Source organism: Entelurus aequoreus, linkage group LG18 (assembly GCF_033978785.1).
Source record: "Entelurus aequoreus isolate RoL-2023_Sb linkage group LG18, RoL_Eaeq_v1.1, whole genome shotgun sequence".
In the NCBI taxonomy this organism is placed as follows: domain Eukaryota; kingdom Metazoa; phylum Chordata; class Actinopteri; order Syngnathiformes; family Syngnathidae; genus Entelurus; species Entelurus aequoreus.
This window is the reverse complement of record NC_084748.1, coordinates 51,970,144-51,988,714: the sequence shown is the minus strand read 5'-3', so window position 1 is coordinate 51,988,714 and position 18,571 is coordinate 51,970,144. Positions and strand designations below refer to the sequence as shown.

Here is an 18,571-nt window from a genome sequence, read left to right as displayed (position 1 = left end):
AACAGGTGTACTGACAGACAACATCTGTACTGACAGACAAGGACAGACAAGGTGTAACTGACAGACAACATGTGTACTGACAGACAACAGGTCAGTGTACTGACAGACAACAGGGTGTACTGACAGACAACATGTGTACTGACAGACAACATGTGTACTGACAGACAACAGGTGAGTACTGACAGACAACATGTGTACTGACAGACAACATGTGTACTGACAGACAACATGTGTACTGACAGACAACATGTGTACTGACAGACAACAGGTGTACTGACAGACAACATGTGTACTGACAGACAACATGTGTACTGACAGACAACATGTGTACTGACAGACAACATGTGTACTGACAGACAACATGTGTACTGACAGACAAACAGGTGTACTGACAGACAACAGGTGTACTGACAGACAACATGTGTACTGACAGACAACAGGTGTACTGACAGACAACATGTGTACTGACAGACAACATGTGTACTGACAGACAACAGGTGTACTGACAGACAACAGGTGTACTGACAGACAACATGTGTACTGACAGACAACATGTGTACTGACAGACAACAGGTGTACTGACAGACAACATGTGTACTGACAGACAACATGTGTACTGACAGACAACATGTGTACTGACAGACAACATGTGTACTGACAGACAACATGTGTACTGACAGACAACAGGTGTACTGACAGACAACATGTGTACTGACAGACAACATGTGTACTGACAGACAACAGGTGTACTGACAGACAACAGGTGTACTGACAGACAACATGTGTACTGACAGACAACAGGTGTACTGACAGACAACAGGTGTACTGACAGACAACATGTGTACTGACAGACAACATGTGTACTGACAGACAACATGTGTACTGACAGACAACATGTGTACTGACAGACAACAGGTGTACTGACAGACAACAGGTGTACTGACAGACAACAGGTGTACTGACAGACAACAGGTGTACTGACAGACAACATGTGTACTGACAGACAACATGTGTACTGACAGACAACAGGTGTACTGACAGACAACATGTGTACTGACAGACAACATGTGTACTGACAGACAACAGGTGTACTGACAGACAACATGTGTACTGACAGACAACAGGTGTACTGACAGACAACAGGTGTACTGACAGACAACATGTGTACTGACAGACAACAGGTGTACTGACAGACAACATGTGTACTGACAGACAACATGTGTACTGACAGACAACAGGTGTACTGACAGACAACATGTGTACTGACAGACAACAGTGTACTGACAGACAACAGGTGTACTGACAGACAACATGTGTACTGACAGACAACATGTGTACTGACAGACAACAGGTGTACTGACAGACAACATGTGTACTGACAGACAACAGGTGTACTGACAGACAACATGTGTACTGACAGACAACATGTGTACTGACAGACAACATGTGTACTGACAGACAACAGGTGTACTGACAGACAACATGTGTACTGACAGACAACAGGTGTACTGACAGACAACATGTGTACTGACAGACAACATGTGTACTGACAGACAACAGGTGTACTGACAGACAACATGTGTACTGACAGACAACATGTGTACTGACAGACAACAGGTGTACTGACAGACAACATGTGTACTGACAGACAACATGTGTACTGACAGACAACAGGTGTACTGACAGACAACATGTGTACTGACAGACAACAGGTGTACTGACAGACAACATGTGTACTGACAGACAACAGGTGTACTGACAGACAACAGGTGTACTGACAGACAACAGGTGTACTGACAGACAACATGTGTACTGACAGACAACAGGTGTACTGACAGACAACATGTGTACTGACAGACAACAGGTGTACTGACAGACAACATGTGTACTGACAGACAACAGGTGTACTGACAGACAACAGGTGTACTGACAGACAACAGGTGTACTGACAGACAACAGGTGTACTGACAGACAACAGGTGTACTGACAGACAACAGGTGTACTGACAGACAACAGGTGTACTGACAGACAACATGTGTACTGACAGACAACAGGTGTACTGACAGACAACATGTGTACTGACAGACAACAGGTGTACTGACAGACAACAGGTTGTACTGACAGACAACAGGTGTACTGACAGACAACATGTGTACTGACAGACAACATGTGTACTGACAGACAACAGGTGTACTGACAGACAACATGTGTACTGACAGACAACAGGTGTACTGACAGACAACAGGTGTACTGACAGACAACATGTGTACTGACAGACAACAGGTGTACTGACAGACAACATGTGTACTGACAGACAACATGTGTACTGACAGACAACAGGTGTACTGACAGACAACATGTGTACTGACAGACAACATGTGTACTGACAGACAACAGGTGTACTGACAGACAACATGTGTACTGACAGACAACATGTGTACTGACAGACAACATGTGTACTGACAGACAACAGGTGTACTGACAGACAACATGTGTACTGACAGACAACATGTGTACTGACAGACAACATGTGTACTGACAGACAACATGTGTACTGACAGACAACATGTGTACTGACAGACAACATGTGTACTGACAGACAACAGGTGTACTGACAGACAACAGGTGTACTGACAGACAACATGTGTACTGACAGACAACATGTGTACTGACAGACAACATGTGTACTGACAGACAACATGTGTACTGACAGACAACAGGTGTACTGACAGACAACATGTGTACTGACAGACAACATGTGTACTGACAGACAACATGTGTACTGACAGACAACATGTGTACTGACAGACAACATGTGTACTGACAGACAACAGGTGTACTGACAGACAACATGTGTACTGACAGACAACAGGTGTACTGACAGACAACAGGTGTACTGACAGACAACATGTGTACTGACAGACAACATGTGTACTGACAGACAACAGGTGTACTGACAGACAACATGTGTACTGACAGACAACATGTGTACTGACAGACAACATGTGTACTGACAGACAACAGGTGTACTGACAGACAACATGTGTACTGACAGACAACATGTGTACTGACAGACAACATGTGTACTGACAGACAACAGTGTACTGACAGACAACAGGTGTACTGACAGACAACAGGTGTACTGACAGACAACAGGTGTACTGACAGACAACATGTGTACTGACAGACAACATGTGTACTGACAGACAACATGTGTACTGACAGACAACATGTGTACTGACAGACAACAGGTGTACTGACAGACAACAGGTGTACTGACAGACAACATGTGTACTGACAGACAACATGTGTACTGACAGACAACAGGTGTACTGACAGACAACATGTGTACTGACAGACAACAGGTGTACTGACAGACAACATGTGTACTGACAGACAACAGGTGTACTGACAGACAACAGGTGTACTGACAGACAACAGGTGTACTGACAGACAACATGTGTACTGACAGACAACAGGTGTACTGACAGACAACATGTGTACTGACAGACAACAGGTGTACTGACAGACAACATGTGTACTGACAGACAACATGTGTACTGACAGACAACAGGTGTACTGACAGACAACATGTGTACTGACAGACAACAGGTGTACTGACAGACAACAGGTGTACTGACAGACAACATCTGTACTGACAGACAACATGTGTACTGACAGACAACAGGTGTACTGACAGACAACATGTGTACTGACAGACAACAGGTGTACTGACATACAACAGGTGTACTGACAGACAACATCTGTACTGACAGACAACAGGTGTACTGACAGACAACATGTGTACTGACAGACAACATGTGTACTGACAGACAACAGGTGTACTGACAGACAACATGTGTACTGACAGACAACATGTGTACTGACAGACAACAGGTGTACTGACAGACAACATGTGTACTGACAGACAACAGGTGTACTGACAGACAACATGTGTACTGACAGACAACATGTGTACTGACAGACAACATGTGTACTGACAGACAACAGGTGTACTGACAGACAACATGTGTACTGACAGACAACATGTGTACTGACAGACAACAGGTGTACTGACAGACAACATGTGTACTGACAGACAACAGGTGTACTGACAGACAACATGTGTACTGACAGACAACATGTGTACTGACAGACAACAGGTGTACTGACAGACAACATGTGTACTGACAGACAACAGGTGTACTGACAGACAACATGTGTACTGACAGACAACATGTGTACTGACAGACAACATGTGTACTGACAGACAACATGTGTACTGACAGACAACATGTGTACTGACAGACAACAGGTGTACTGACAGACAACAGGTGTACTGACAGACAACCGGTGTACTGACAGACAACATGTGTACTGACAGACAACAGGTGTACTGACAGACAACAGGTGTACTGACAGACAACATGTGTACTGACAGACAACAGGTGTACTGACAGACAACAGGTGTACTGACAGACAACATGTGTACTGACAGACAACAGGTGTACTGACAGACAACAAGTGTACTGACAGACAACAGGTGTACTGACAGACAACAGGTGTACTGACAGACAACATGTGTACTGACAGACAACATGTGTACTGACAGACAACAGGTGTACTGACAGACAACAGGTGTACTGACAGACAACATGTGTACTGACAGACAACAGGTGTACTGACAGACAACAGGTGTACTGACAGACAACATCTGTACTGACAGACAACAGGTGTACTGACAGACAACATGTGTACTGACAGACAACATGTGTACTGACAGACAACAGGTGTACTGACAGACAACAGGTGTACTGACAGACAACATGTGTACTGACAGACAACAGGTGTACTGACATACAACATGTGTACTGACAGACAACAGGTGTACTGACAGACAACATGTGTACTGACAGACAACATGTGTACTGACAGACAACAGGTGTACTGACAGACAACATGTGTACTGACAGACAACATGTGTACTGACAGACAACAGGTGTACTGACAGACAACATGTGTACTGACAGACAACATGTGTACTGACAGACAACAGGTGTACTGACAGACAACATGTGTACTGACAGACAACATGTGTACTGACAGACAACAGGTGTACTGACAGACAACATGTGTACTGACAGACAACAGGTGTACTGACAGACAACATGTGTACTGACAGACAACAGGTGTACTGACAGACAACAGGTGTACTGACAGACAACAGGTGTACTGACAGACAACATGTGTACTGACAGACAACATGTGTACTGACAGACAACAGGTGTACTGACAGACAACATGTGTACTGACAGACAACAGGTGTACTGACAGACAACATGTGTACTGACAGACAACATGTGTACTGACAGACAACAGGTGTACTGACAGACAACATGTGTACTGACAGACAACATGTGTACTGACAGACAACAGGTGTACTGACAGACAACATGTGTACTGACAGACAACAGGTGTACTGACAGACAACATGTGTACTGACAGACAACAGGTGTACTGACAGACAACAGGTGTACTGACAGACAACAGGTGTACTGACAGACAACATGTGTACTGACAGACAACAGGTGTACTGACAGACAACATGTGTACTGACAGACAACAGGTGTACTGACAGACAACATGTGTACTGACAGACAACAGGTGTACTGACAGACAACATGTGTACTGACAGACAACAGGTGTACTGACAGACAACAGGTGTACTGACAGACAACATCTGTACTGACAGACAACAGGTGTACTGACAGACAACAGGTGTACTGACAGACAACATCTGTACTGACAGACAACAGGTGTACTGACAGACAACATCTGTACTGACAGACAACAGGTGTACTGACAGACAACAGGTGTACTGACAGACAACAGGTGTACTGACAGACAACATGTGTACTGACAGACAACATGTGTACTGACAGACAACAGGTGTACTGACAGACAACATGTGTACTGACAGACAACAGGTGTACTGACAGACAACAGGTGTACTGACAGACAACATGTGTACTGACAGACAACAGGTGTACTGACAGACAACATGTGTACTGACAGACAACATGTGTACTGACAGACAACAGGTGTACTGACAGACAACATGTGTACTGACAGACAACATGTGTACTGACAGACAACAGGTGTACTGACAGACAACATGTGTACTGACAGACAACATGTGTACTGACAGACAACATGTGTACTGACAGACAACAGGTGTACTGACAGACAACATGTGTACTGACAGACAACATGTGTACTGACAGACAACATGTGTACTGACAGACAACATGTGTACTGACAGACAACATGTGTACTGACAGACAACATGTGTACTGACAGACAACAGGTGTACTGACAGACAACAGGTGTACTGACAGACAACATGTGTACTGACAGACAACATGTGTACTGACAGACAACATGTGTACTGACAGACAACATGTGTACTGACAGACAACAGGTGTACTGACAGACAACATGTGTACTGACAGACAACATGTGTACTGACAGACAACATGTGTACTGACAGACAACATGTGTACTGACAGACAACATGTGTACTGACAGACAACAGGTGTACTGACAGACAACATGTGTACTGACAGACAACAGGTGTACTGACAGACAACAGGTGTACTGACAGACAACATGTGTACTGACAGACAACATGTGTACTGACAGACAACAGGTGTACTGACAGACAACATGTGTACTGACAGACAACATGTGTACTGACAGACAACATGTGTACTGACAGACAACAGGTGTACTGACAGACAACATGTGTACTGACAGACAACATGTGTACTGACAGACAACATGTGTACTGACAGACAACAGGTGTACTGACAGACAACAGGTGTACTGACAGACAACAGGTGTACTGACAGACAACAGGTGTACTGACAGACAACATGTGTACTGACAGACAACATGTGTACTGACAGACAACATGTGTACTGACAGACAACATGTGTACTGACAGACAACAGGTGTACTGACAGACAACAGGTGTACTGACAGACAACATGTGTACTGACAGACAACATGTGTACTGACAGACAACAGGTGTACTGACAGACAACAGGTGTCACATGAGTCTTCATCTTCTAGCAGCTAATAATATCTGAGTCATCCTCTGCCAGGTTACATTATACGGGGGCTCCAGTGGCAGTTGCCATGGAGACGTCACATGACCAGTCATTGATCCCATCACAGCACAGTCCCAAGATGTCCAACGACATTCCAACACACACACACACACACACACTCAGACACGCACAAACACACACACACACACACACACGCACACACACACACACACACACACACACACACAACACGATGCAGCAATACATTAAAGAAGTCAAAAGGCTCATCAATTATCTTCATTTCAATAACTTCCACGGGATCATTCCTAATTTAGGAGACTTGCTGAAAGTTCACAGACTTTTCTCCACTTTGAGAAGATAAAGAAGATCTTTAATCCAGTGGGCGTGGCTAGGGGGCGCTCTTGCTTTCCAATTTGAGTCTTCTCGCCAACAAAGTAGTGAACGCTCTATTTGGATCTACACCGAGAAGATGGCAGAGGTGCTCAAAGGATTCAGTTTGATCTTCTCACCAATTAGCAAGACAAAGTTCTAAACATTTCAGTCCAAAAACTGTGACTCGTTTAGTCTTGGTTGAACTCGTGGCCTGGAGGAGGACTTTGGCAGGAAAATAAGAGAGAGGGTCAGAAATATGTTGTGTAGAACATGGTCTACACAACACCTTGACTGTTGTGTAGACCACCAGAAAGTACAGAAAGATGTTGTGTAGAACATGGTCTACACAACACCTTGACTGTTGTGTGGACCACCAGGAAGTACAGAAAGATGTTGTGTAGAACATGGTCTACACAACACCTTGACTGTTGTGTGGACCACCAGGAAGTACAGAAGGATGTTGTGTAGAACATGGTCTACACAACACCTTGACTGTTGTGTGGACCACCAGGAAGTACAGAAAGATGTTGTGTAGAACATGGTCTACACAACATCTTGACTGTTGTGTGGACCACCAGGAAGTACAGAAAGATGTTGTGTAGAACATGGTCTACACAACACCTTGACTGTTGTGTGGACCACCAGGAAGTACAGAAAGATGTTGTGTAGAACATGGTCTACACAACACCTTGACTGTTGTGTGGACCACCAGGAAGTACAGAAAGATGTTGTGTAGAACATGGTCTACACAACACCTTGACTGTTGTGTGGACCACCAGGAAGTACATAAGACAACACCACCGTGACTTGGGTCTTCCTGACGTGCTGAATGAAGTGGACTTGGTGATCCAAGTCAGGCCTGTCTTGCAGTTCATCATCGAGGACATGAAGCAGCAGCAGACCCACAAACACAGCCACCTGCACCGCGAAGACCAGCACATCACCGTGGAGGAGCTGTGGAAAGGCTGGAAGTCATCTGAAGGTCCAGCACACTCCAGGCTTCTGGTCTCACCGTGCAGATCTCACCTGTGCTTTGTGTCCACACAGTCCATAACTGGACCCAGGACCAGGTTCTCCACTGGCTCAGGGAGTTTGTGGAGTTGCCGCAGTATGAGAAGAACTTCAAAGACTTCAAAGTCAATGGAAACACGCTGCCCAGGTGAGAGTCAATCAATCACATGTCAATAATCAATCACTGGTGTAGGATTGCAGCCAATGAGCCATCAATCACATGTCAATAATCAATAATCACTGGTGTAGGATTGCAGCCAATGAGCCATCAATCACATGTCAATAATCAATAATCACTGGTGTAGGATTGCAGCCAATGAGCCATCAATCACATGTCAATAATCAATAATCACTGGTGTAGGATTGCAGCCAATGAGCCATCAATCACATGTCAATAATCAATAATCACTGGTGTAGGATTGCAGCCAATGAGCCATCCTTCCTGAGCAGTCAGCTGAGAGTTCAGGACCAAAGAGACAAACAGAAACTCAACATCAAAGCTCTGGACGTGGTATTGTTTGGAGCTCCCACACGTGAGATACTTCTACCTTCTTAACATGTACTTTTATACTTTCTACACATACTTACATGTACTTTTATACTTTCTACACATACTTACATGTACTTTTATACTTTCTACACATACTTGCATGTACTTTTATACTTTCTACACATACTTACATGTACTTTTATACTTTCTACACATACTTACATGTACTTATATACTTTCTACACATACTTACATGTACTTTTATACTTTCTACACATACTTACATGTACTTTTATACTTTCTACACATACTTACATGTACTTTTATACTTTCTACACATACTTCCATGTACTTTTATACTTTCTACACATACTTAAATGTACTTTTATACTTTCTACACATACTTCCATGTACTTTTATACTTTCTACACATACTTAAATGTACTTTTATACTTTCTACACATACTTACATGTACTTTTATACTTTCTACACATACTTACATGTACTTTTATACTTTCTACACATACTTTCATGTACTTTTATACTTTCTACACATACATGTACTTATATACTTTCTACACATACTTACATGTACTTTTATACTTTCTACACATACTTTCATGTACTTTTATACTTTCTACACATACTTTCATGTACTTTTATACTTTCTACACATACTTTCATGTACTTTTATACTTTCTACACATACTTTCATGTACTTTTATACTTTCTACACATACTTTCATGTACTTTTATACTTTCTACACATACTTACATGTACTTTTATACTTTCTACACATACTTACATGTACTTTTATACTTTCTACACATACTTACATGTACTTATATACTTTCTACACATACTTACATGTACTTTTATACTTTCTACACATACTTACATGTACTTTTATACTTTCTACACATACTTACATGTACTTTTATACTTTCTACACATACTTACATGTACTTTTATACTTTCTACACATACTTACATGTACTTTTATACTTTCTACACATACTTACATGTACTTTTATACTTCCTACACATACTTACATGTACTTTTATACTTTCTACACATACTTACATGTACTTTTATACTTTCTACACCTACTTACATGTACTTTTATACTTTTGTACTTTTATACTTTTTGTACCTATAAATAAACATTTATCAGTCATTGGAGGACAAGAACCAACTTCTCACTCTCCCAGTTGGGGGTTCAAGTGTGGATGTGTCACTAGTGGGGGGATCAAGTGTGGATGTGTCACTAGTGGGGGGTCAAGTGGGGATGTGTCACTAGTGGGGGGTCAAGTGGGGATGTGTCACTAGCGGGGGGTCAAGTGTAGATGTGTCACTAGTGGGGGTATCAAGTGTGGATGTGTCACTAGTGGTGGGGTCAAGTGGGGATGTGTCACTAGTGGGGGGATCAAGTGTGGATGTGTCACTAGTGGGGGGTCAAGTGGGGATGTGTCACTAGCGGGGGGTCAAGTGTAGATGTGTCATTAGTGGGGGATCAAGTGTAGATGTGTCACTAGTGGGGGGATCAAGTGTGGATGTGTCACTAGTGGTGGGGTCAAGTGGGGATGTGTCACTAGTGGGGGGTCAAGTGGGGATGTGTCACTAGCGGGGGGTCAAGTGTAGATGTGTCATTAGTGGGGGATCAAGTGTAGATGTGTCACTAGTGGGGGGATCAAGTGTGGATGTGTCACTAGTGGTGGGGTCAAGTGTGGATGTGTCACTAGTGGGGGGTCAAGTGTAGATGTGTCACTAGTGGGGGGTCAAGTGTGGATGTGTCACTAGTGGGGGGTCAAGTGTGGATGTGTCACTAGTGGGGGATCAAGTGGGGATGTGTCACTAGTGGGGGGTCAAGTGTAGATGTGTCACTAGTGGGGGGTCAAGTGTAGATGTGTCACTAGTGGGGGGATCAAGTGTGGATGTGTCACTAGTGGGGTCAATTCAGGTGCTACATCTCAGCAGATATTGATCAGGAGGAGGTTCTGACTCAGCCCTTCTTCCTGCCCCCAGGGCCCCCTCACAATTACATGAAGGACCTGCTGCTCATGGTGTCTGTGGTGATGGGCGTCGGGGGCTGCTGGTTCGCCCAGGTCCAGAACAAGTCCAGCAAGGTCCACATCAGCAAGATGATGAAGGACCTGGAGAGTCTGCAGAGGGCCGAGCAAAGTCTCCTGGACATGCAGGAACAGTAAGGACTCGGGACCCAGCGGCCGGCCTGCTTGGCCTTCACTGCTTTGTGCTCCTCAGATTGGAGAGAGCCCACGAGGAGAAGCGTAACGTGGCAGAGGAGAAGCAGAACTTGGAGGAGAAGATGAGGGACGAGATCATGGACGCCCAGGAGGAGGCCTACCGCCTGCAGGAGCTGAGGCAAGGAGCCGTCAGCGAGCTGAGTCGTCTGCGATACGCAGAGGAAGAACTGGTGCAGGTACCGCAACTCGCTTGTCCTGCACCGCCTCCAAAACTCACCTTCACCTTTACTCAGGTGCGCGGGGCCCTAAAGCAGGCGGAGAAGGACATGTGGGCCACTTGGAGCGCCTCAGACGCCCTCCAGCAGTGGCTGCAGCTCACCCATGAAGTGGAGGTCCAGTACTACAACGTGAAGAAGCACAGTGCCGAACTGCAGCTGGCCACCGCCAAAGAAGAGGTGACATCAACACAAAGACCATGAAATAATCACAAAGACTTACTTAGACTTAGTTCCTCCCATTCCTGTTGGAACATTGGGCGACAAGTCCCCTCCATTTGTTGCGGTCACTGGCGACCCTTCTTGCTCCATGCCAGCTGACTCCCATCTCTCTCAGGTCTTCTTGCTCCATGCCAGCTGACTCCCATCTCTCTCAGGTCTTCTTGCTCCATGCCAGCTGACTCCCATCTCTCTCAGGTCTTCTTGCTCCATGCCAGCTGACTCCCATCTCTCTCAGGTCTTCTTGCTCCATGCCAGCTGACTCCCATCTCTCTCAGGTCTTCTTGCTCCATGCCAGCTGACTCCCATCTCTCTCAGGCCTTCTTGCTCCATGCCAGCTGACTCCCATCTCTCTCAGGTCTTCTTGCTCCATGCCAGCTGACTCCCATCTCTCTCAGGTCTTCTTGCTCCATGCCAGCTGACTCCCATCTCTCTCAGGCCTTCTTGCTCCATGCCAGCTGACTCCCATCTCTCTCAGGTCTTCTTGCTCCATGCCAGCTGACTCCCATCTCTCTCAGGTCTTCTTGCTCCATGCCAGCTGACTCCCATCTCTCTCAGGTCTTCTTGCTCCATGCCAGCTGACTCCCATCTCTCTCAGGCCTTCTTGCTCCATGCCAGCTGACTCCCATCTCTCTCAGGTCTTCTTGCTCCATGCCAGCTGACTCCCATCTCTCTCAGGTCTTCTTGCTCCATGCCAGCTGACTCCCATCTCTCTCAGGTCTTCTTGCTCCATGCCAGCTGACTCCCATCTCTCTCAGGTCTTCTTGCTCCATGCCAGCTGACTCCCATCTCTCTCAGGTCTTCCTTGGCTGTTTGTCTCCACGTCTTCTTTGGTCGTCCTCTCTTCCTCTTTCCCCTTTCTGGCACCCGATCCATTGCCGTACTCTCTCTTGGCAGTCGGAGTATGTGTCCAGACATTCTCCTTCTCATGTCAGAGACTATGTCAGACAAAGGTGCTACCCCTGCCCTTCTCATCACCTCTTCATTGGTGATGTGGTCTCTCCATGAGATCCTCAAGAAGTATCTGAAGCACCGTCGGTGGAAGACATCCAGCTTGTTAGTAATGCTTGATGTCTTCATCCACGTCTCACAGGCATAGGTCACTGTAGGGGTGACCACTGACATATAGAGGCGCAGCTTTGTGGACGTACTGATAGATTTTGATGACCAGATGTTCCGGAGGCGTTGGAAGACTCCTGCAGCTTTTCCGATTGTGGTCTGTACATCCTTTTCTGCGTCTCCAGTGTTTGAGATGTTGCTTCCAAGATACCTGAAGTTCTCAACGTACTCTATGCCTTGTTGGCCTATGGTGAGCAGTGGAACGTTTTGGTCTTGTGCGACGGTCATGGCCTTGGTCTTCTCTTGGCTTATACGTAGGCTGACTTTTCCCCCTTGCTCATGCAGATTGTTGGTCAATTTTTGGAGCGCAGCGTAGGAATGGCTAAGCAGAGCCAGGTCGTCCGCAAAGTCCAGATCTGCCAGTCTGCCCCCTCCCCACTTAATGCCGAGGTTTGCTCCGACGACAGACTTCCTCATGACAAAGTCTATGACAATGATGAACAGTAAGGGAGACAAGATGCAACCCTGTCTTACCCCGGTCACAATGTCAAAGTCGTCGGTTGTGCTGTTGGTGGTTTTCACTCGACAGGTGGAGTTGTGGTGCAGGGCTCTGAAGATGTTGACGTACTTTGATGGTATACCGTATAGCTGGAGGATCTACCACAGTGCCCTCATCATCAATTACATCGATTTCAAGAAAGCCTTCGACAGCATCCACCGGGAATCACAAACACAAAGATCATGAAATAAACACAACGATCACGAAATAAACACAAAGATCATGAAATAAACACAACGATCATGAAATAAACACAACGATCATGAAATAAACACTAAGACCGATAAAATAAACACAACGATCATGACATAAACACAAAGATTCATGACATAAACACAAAGATCATGAAATAAACACAAGGACTAATGAAATAAACACAAAGATCATGAAATAAACACAAGGACTGATTAAATAAACACAACGATCATGAAATAAACACAAAGATTCATGAAATAAACACAAAGATCATGTAATAAACACAAGAACTGATGAAATAAACACAAGGATCATGAAATAAACACAAAGACTGATGAAATAAACACAAATATCATGAAATAAACACAATGATCATGAAATAAACACAACGATCATGAAATAAACACAACGATTCATGGAATAAACACAAAGACTGATGAAATAAACACAAAGACTGATGAAATAAACACAAAGACTGATGAAATAAACACAGAGACTGATGAAATAAACACAAGGACTAATGAAATAAACACGAAGATCATGAAATAAACACAACGACTGATGAAATAAACACAAAGATCATGAAATAAACACAATGATCTTGAAATAAACACAACGATCATGAAATAAACACAAAGACTGATGAAATAAACACAAAGACTGATGAAGTAAACTCAAAGATCATGAAGTAAACACAAAGATCATGGAATAAACACAAAGACTCACGAAATAAACACAAAGACTGATTAAATAAACACAAAGACTCACAAAATAAACACAAAGACTCACGAAATAAACACAAAGACTGATGAAATAAACACAAAGACTCACGAAATAAACACAAAGACTGATGAAATAAACACAAAGACTCACGAAGTAAACACAAAGATAATGAAATAAACACAAAGACTCACGAAATAAACACAAAGACTCATGAAATAACCACAGACTGACAAAATAAACACAAAGACTGACGAAATAAACACAAACATTCACAAAATAAACACAAAGATAATGAAATAAACACAAAGACTCACAAAATAAACACAAAGACTGATCAAATAAACACAAAGACTTGTGAAATAAACACAAAGACTGATGAAATAAACACAAAGACTCACAAAATAAACACAAAGACTGATCAAATAAACACAAAGACTTGTGAAATAAACACAAAGACTGATTAAATAAACACAAAGACTGATGAAATAAACACAAAGACTGATGAAATAAACACAAGGACTGACGAAATAAACACAAACATTCACAAAATAAACACAAAGATAATGAAATAAACACAAAGACTGATCAAATAAACACAAAGACTTGTGAAATAAACACAAAGACTGATCAAATAAACACAAAGACTCGTGAAATAAACACAAAGACTGATGAAATAAACACAAAGATCATGAAATAAACACAAAGACTGATGAAATAAACACGAAGATCATGAAATAAATATTTTCTGGACTATAGAGCTCCCTGGAATATAAATTGCACCCACTATATTTTTGAATATTTTCCCATATATTAGCCGCACTGGACTATAAGTGGCAGGCATATACTGTACGTAGTGAAATGACTTATTTACACAGCAAGTTCATTTACATACCTTAATTGTTTCCAAACGGTGTCTGTAACAAGACAGTAAAACAGCTGATCAAACAAAACAGAAGTCATGGTCATGGACCCACTAGCTGCGCAAGCTAGCTCTCCAATCAGCTAAACAGACTCAATAACTCCACGCTGACGTTTTGGTGAATTTACTGAGGAATTTGTGGAAGTGAAACAATACAAAAAGAATGCCATTGTAAGTTAATAATAATAACACAGACACTCGTAAACATGTTAGCATATTAGCTAATGCTAACGATGCTAGCTTGACTACATTATGATAGCATGTACAACAATGCATGAAAACACTCCTACAGACATCACACATGGGACACTTTAGTAAGTAAGACTCGTTTTAGTTATATTGTAAAACTTACAAACGTTTCTTGGAGTGATGAATGAAGAATGCATACGAGTAGAAACGCTACGGACGGCTAGAAGAAGAAACAGCACTTTTACTTCCAGTTAAAAGCTTTAAACAGCAGGAAACCCTTGCAGGCATTCACCCAGCAGCACCACCAAAAGGTGGCGCCATAGCACCAACAATAAAACATATTTTTGCTTGTTTTCTTTAAAAGTATTTGCATTCCAACCAAATATTTTTTTTAAAGTTTTCCCTAACCATCATCTGTCTGTCTGATCCAAAGTCATGTTGTGTATTTTGAAATGATTCACCAGTCACTCACCTTTGACCTGGTCAGTCAACAACACACCACCCGCGCTAAGGTCCAGGTGCATGGGCGGTCCAGATCAATTCATCGCATGTCTTCATTCTGACGAAAGATAACACATTTAAATGTCTTTCAGGCAGAAAGAATCAAGAAAAAGAGAAGCTCCTTGCTTGGGACTCTGCATGTGGCCCACAGCTCTTCTTTAGACCAGGTGGACCAGAAGATCCTGGAGGCAAAGTGAGTCAGGCACTTTTGTTGGGGTCTAGAAAAGTGTCTCATGGACTGTTCGACACCTCTAGGAACGCCTTGTCAGACGTCACCGCTTGTTTGCGGGAGAGACTTCATCGCTGGCAGCAAATTGAACGCGTGTGCGGCTTCCCCGTCATCAGAAACCCTGGCCTGGCCAACCTGACTGCTCAGCTGTACTCTGACTCTTTGCCCCGAGGACATGCACAGTCCTGCTCATGGCACAGCTCTGTCCATGGCTCCATCGAGGATCTGGTGGAGGAGTGTCCCGCATCAATACTTTCTGCAGTTCCAGGTGACTCAGTCTTGGTATCTCTGAGTCTAGTAGAGAGACAGCCAGGAGGTCTCACTACATGACTTCTGAGTCTAGTAAAGAGACAACCAGGAGGTCTCACTACATGACTTCTGAGTCTAGTAGAGAGACAGCCAGGAGGTCTCACTACATGACTTCTGAGTCTAGTAAAGAGACAGCCAGGAGGTCTCACTACATCACTTCTGAGTCTAGTAGAGAGACAGCCAGGAGGTCTCACTACATGACTTCTGAGTCTAGTAAAGAGACAGCCAGGAGGTCTCACTACATGACTTCTGAGTCTAGTAAAGAGACAGCCAGGAGGTCTCACTACATGACTTCTGGGTCTAGTAGAGAGACAGCCAGGAGATCTCACTACATGACTTCTGAGTCTATTAGAGAGACAGCCAGGAGGTCTCACTACATCACTTCTGAGTCTAGTAGAGAGACAGCCAGGAGGTCTCACTACATGACTTCTGAGTCTAGTAGAGAGACAGCCAGAAGGTCTTACTACATGACTTCTGAGTCTAGTAGAGAGACAGCCAGGAGGTCTCACTACATGACTTCTGAGTCTAGTAGAGAAACAGCCAGGAGGTCTGACTAAGTGTTGTTGTGTCAGCAGTGTCACAGTCCGTACAAGTAAAAGGAGGATGGTCTATCTTGTCAACAGCTCTCACAATAAACACATTTACACTTAATACAAGTATCGGCCGATCCCACGCAGGGAGGATCTGTATCGGAATCGGCAGCCTAATTCCCTGATCGGAACAGTAAACAGGAAATGTCCACAACACGAGTAAAATGGGGGAGTTGAGGGCAGACAAAGTCGGTGTGAGTCGGACAGTCTTTTACCCGTAATGTTCCGTCATTGTATTGTAAAATGGTCTTCATCCACTTTGCTGATTGTTTACATTTGGCCTAGGTGCTCCAATTAAACCTTCTCCTCGAACTCGCACTTCCACTCTACGCCAAACACGTCGTCACGGAATTACGCAACCACCAACCACCATGATCTCAGACGACCCCGACCTTCTCATCCCGATTCGAACTACCTATCCTTGTTTCGATGAGGATGAAGTAATCTTCCGTAAAACTATCAAGAAACAGTAAGTCTTTGCCCCGGATTGTGTTCTGATATTCTTAAGCTTTGATACCTTCTGTCATTCTTTCTTCTTCCTTTTACTCCTAATAGAGACTCCCAAGAAAGGTTCTCGGATTCAGATTATACCACTTCACCTTCTCTTAGCAAAGCGTTCCCATGTTCCTCTGCCGAGACCTCCTCTCGCAGGCTCTACCACGATGAAACTGAGTTGCTTTCAGACACTTTGCCTTTGAGTAAGAATTTGGAAGATGATTTGGAATCTCCAAGTTGCAAAATTTCTGTGGAAGATCTTGAAAGTCTTGAAAGGAAGCAAGCCAAAGATGTTCTGGACAGTCCTTTGGAGAGTTCTCCTCTGACGATGTCAAAAGATGAGTGTAGAATGGAGGCTCCGGCAAGAAAGCCATCCAGAGATAAGAAGGACGTTCCAATGGATTTTGGCATTAGAAAGGTCTCATCCAATGAGTTTGATTCAGAATTTCCATCAAGGAAAGTAGACCGAGACCAAAGAGAGGAAGTTACAGACAATCTTTCAAGGAGTCTACCTCGAGATAGAAGTGATTTACCACTGGATTTCAGACAGATTCTTTGGGATGAAGTAGAAGCATCAGATTTCAGACATAAAATGTTATCGAAAGGTATGATGGGGGCTTCAATAGACTCTGTCTCAAGAAGGATGGTGCAAGAAGGTCCTGAATTTCCGTTTGACTTGGTGTCCAGAAGGATTGTAAGAGATTCAATGGGAATCTCCTTGGATGGGGGAGCTAGGAAGCTTGATTCCTCTGCACGGGGGATAGGCAAAGAGAAGATGGCTGAGGTAAAGCTCTCAAGAAAGAGCTCTCAAGAAGAGTTGGAGAGTTGTGAAGACACTGCTTCTCTGAAGACTCTACCCAGAGAGGCAAAAGAACAAGGGATGGATCGCACATCTTCTGCAGAGGTGGTTTTTGAACCATCGATAGATAAGCGGATATCTAAAGAGGAACGCAAGGTGCCTCCCAGAAAAAGAACCACACAGACGTCAAGAGAAGACGAGGTCACACCTGCAGGTAAAATCTCCAAGGATAATGTTGAATCACCAATGAAAGCAGCGCGACAAAGAGTAGTGAGGGGCGAGTCAGAGGAATCCAAC

The 18,571-nt window shown here is 43.8% G+C and overlaps 1 protein-coding gene across 1 annotated transcript in view; it reads left to right on the top strand.

Moving 5' to 3' along the window:
• The window catches only part of LOC133633445 (stromal interaction molecule 2-like), a 40,204-nt gene that overhangs the window by 21,224 nt on the left and 409 nt on the right, over positions 1–18,571 (top strand). The window contains exons 2-11 of the mRNA XM_062025970.1: positions 8,285–8,487; positions 8,553–8,664; positions 8,934–9,049; positions 11,035–11,212; positions 11,272–11,449; positions 11,507–11,668; positions 15,945–16,045; positions 16,108–16,349; positions 17,266–17,449; positions 17,536–18,571. The exon at positions 17,536–18,571 is cut by the window's right edge and continues 409 nt beyond it. Of these exons, the coding sequence (XP_061881954.1) occupies positions 8,285–8,487; positions 8,553–8,664; positions 8,934–9,049; positions 11,035–11,212; positions 11,272–11,449; positions 11,507–11,668; positions 15,945–16,045; positions 16,108–16,349; positions 17,266–17,449; positions 17,536–18,571 (2,512 nt within the window). The remainder of the gene's footprint in view (positions 1–8,284; positions 8,488–8,552; positions 8,665–8,933; positions 9,050–11,034; positions 11,213–11,271; positions 11,450–11,506; positions 11,669–15,944; positions 16,046–16,107; positions 16,350–17,265; positions 17,450–17,535) is intronic.